The following is a 1,414-nucleotide window of genomic DNA, read 5'->3' as shown; positions in this document are numbered from 1 at the left end:
AAATGCAATTAAACAGGCACAATAGATGCATTCAAGACCACTAACGTAAAGAAGAAAAGACAGCTTGACTGCTTAAGGATCAGTGAATGAATTCATAGCATATAGACATAAATCATGCTTGTTTTTTATATTCATATTTTTAGATACAACAAAGAGGCATTTAGAAAATAAAGCCGAATATCAAAGCACAAATCTTCTTAAGAAACAATGTAATTGTCTCATCTCAATCAGAGCTCACTTTTCATCAGCTCATTTCAGTTCCCATATAGGTATTGAAGCGCCATCTAGTGATTTATATAAGCATGTGATGTTATTGCACATTTAATTGTCCAACTGCAAGAAGTCTAACTGCAAATGTACTTGAATCATTAGAAAAAAACATTACCAACTCATCACAAAATTGAAATGTCGCAGAGTTCTGTTATTACAAGTGCCTTGAACCTTTGAATAAATATGTGAGCTTTATGATGAAGGGTTTTAACCATCATTCAAACGACATGAAAAGAAGGACGGGGCAGAGCATGTGCTGCAGGTATGATAAAGCAAAACCATTCCTGAACTGGCTGCTTTGTTATCTTGCTATGCCAAACACAATGGAATTGTTCTAAACCTACATAATGCATAGCATGTTGTGACAGCATCACTTGTTGGCTCTCTGTTTTTTCCTTACCCCACACAGTCACCTACTTTCATTTTATTTCATTTATTCATTTTATCACTATTTAACTTGGGTTGTTGACATGTATGGATACTCCATCCAGCTTTAAACAATTTATTTACCATGCTGAACATATACGGGAGTATTATTATGTCACTTAATCTAGTTTACATTTTTTCTCATAAAATGAACAGTTTAGCGTGAACAGTATCTAATAACCAAACTGTAAACACGTTTTTTTTTGTAGTTTTAACTCAATACCAAATACTAAACAGAGGACTGTCTATGAAACTAATATCTTGAATGTGGTCAACCAGAGCAGAGCAGTAGAAACTTTTACAAGCAGCCAGGACAAGGCTGGAGGTGAACTTGTCGGTCTTTAGGACCCTGCGGATGCCCAGTGATAACCACGTGACAATGCTTTACAGGCAGGACGTTGATGATGATTCTTCCGCCGCTGCTAACAGACTACTGGATGCAGCATAACAGCAATAACAGGCATGAAATAGTACTCGCATAATGCTTATTAGTGATGCACTAGTTTAAGGTGAGGTCATCGCAGGAAGGCAGCGGACATGGCTGCTGGTGTCTTACTCTTCGTTGCAGTGAACCTCGCTTGTTTATCCGTCAGTGGAAACTTGGTAAGAAACTAAAAGTTGACTGAGGTTACTTAATTGTAGAAAAAGTCACCTGACTACCCACAGCTCCGTAGTTCCTGGAACCTTTTATAACAGTTAAAGTAGAAACCGTTTTCCA

At 37.3% G+C, this 1,414-nt stretch overlaps 1 protein-coding gene across 1 annotated transcript in view; it reads left to right on the top strand.

Moving 5' to 3' along the window:
* The first annotated feature begins 1,104 nt into the window (after positions 1-1,104).
* glb1l (galactosidase, beta 1-like) overlaps positions 1,105-1,414 on the top strand; it is a 9,591-nt gene continuing 9,281 nt past the window's right edge. The window contains exon 1 of the mRNA XM_031858682.1: positions 1,105-1,299. Coding sequence (XP_031714542.1) covers positions 1,234-1,299 — 66 coding nt within the window. The 5' untranslated portion in view covers positions 1,105-1,233. The remainder of the gene's footprint in view (positions 1,300-1,414) is intronic.

Source organism: Anarrhichthys ocellatus, unplaced genomic scaffold, assembly GCF_004355925.1.
Source record: "Anarrhichthys ocellatus isolate YVR2014 unplaced genomic scaffold, GSC_Weel_1.0 scaffold20, whole genome shotgun sequence".
Taxonomy (NCBI): Eukaryota; Metazoa; Chordata; class Actinopteri; order Perciformes; family Anarhichadidae; genus Anarrhichthys; species Anarrhichthys ocellatus.
Note: the sequence above shows the minus strand (reverse complement) of the source record. Positions and strands in the feature narration are given on the sequence as shown.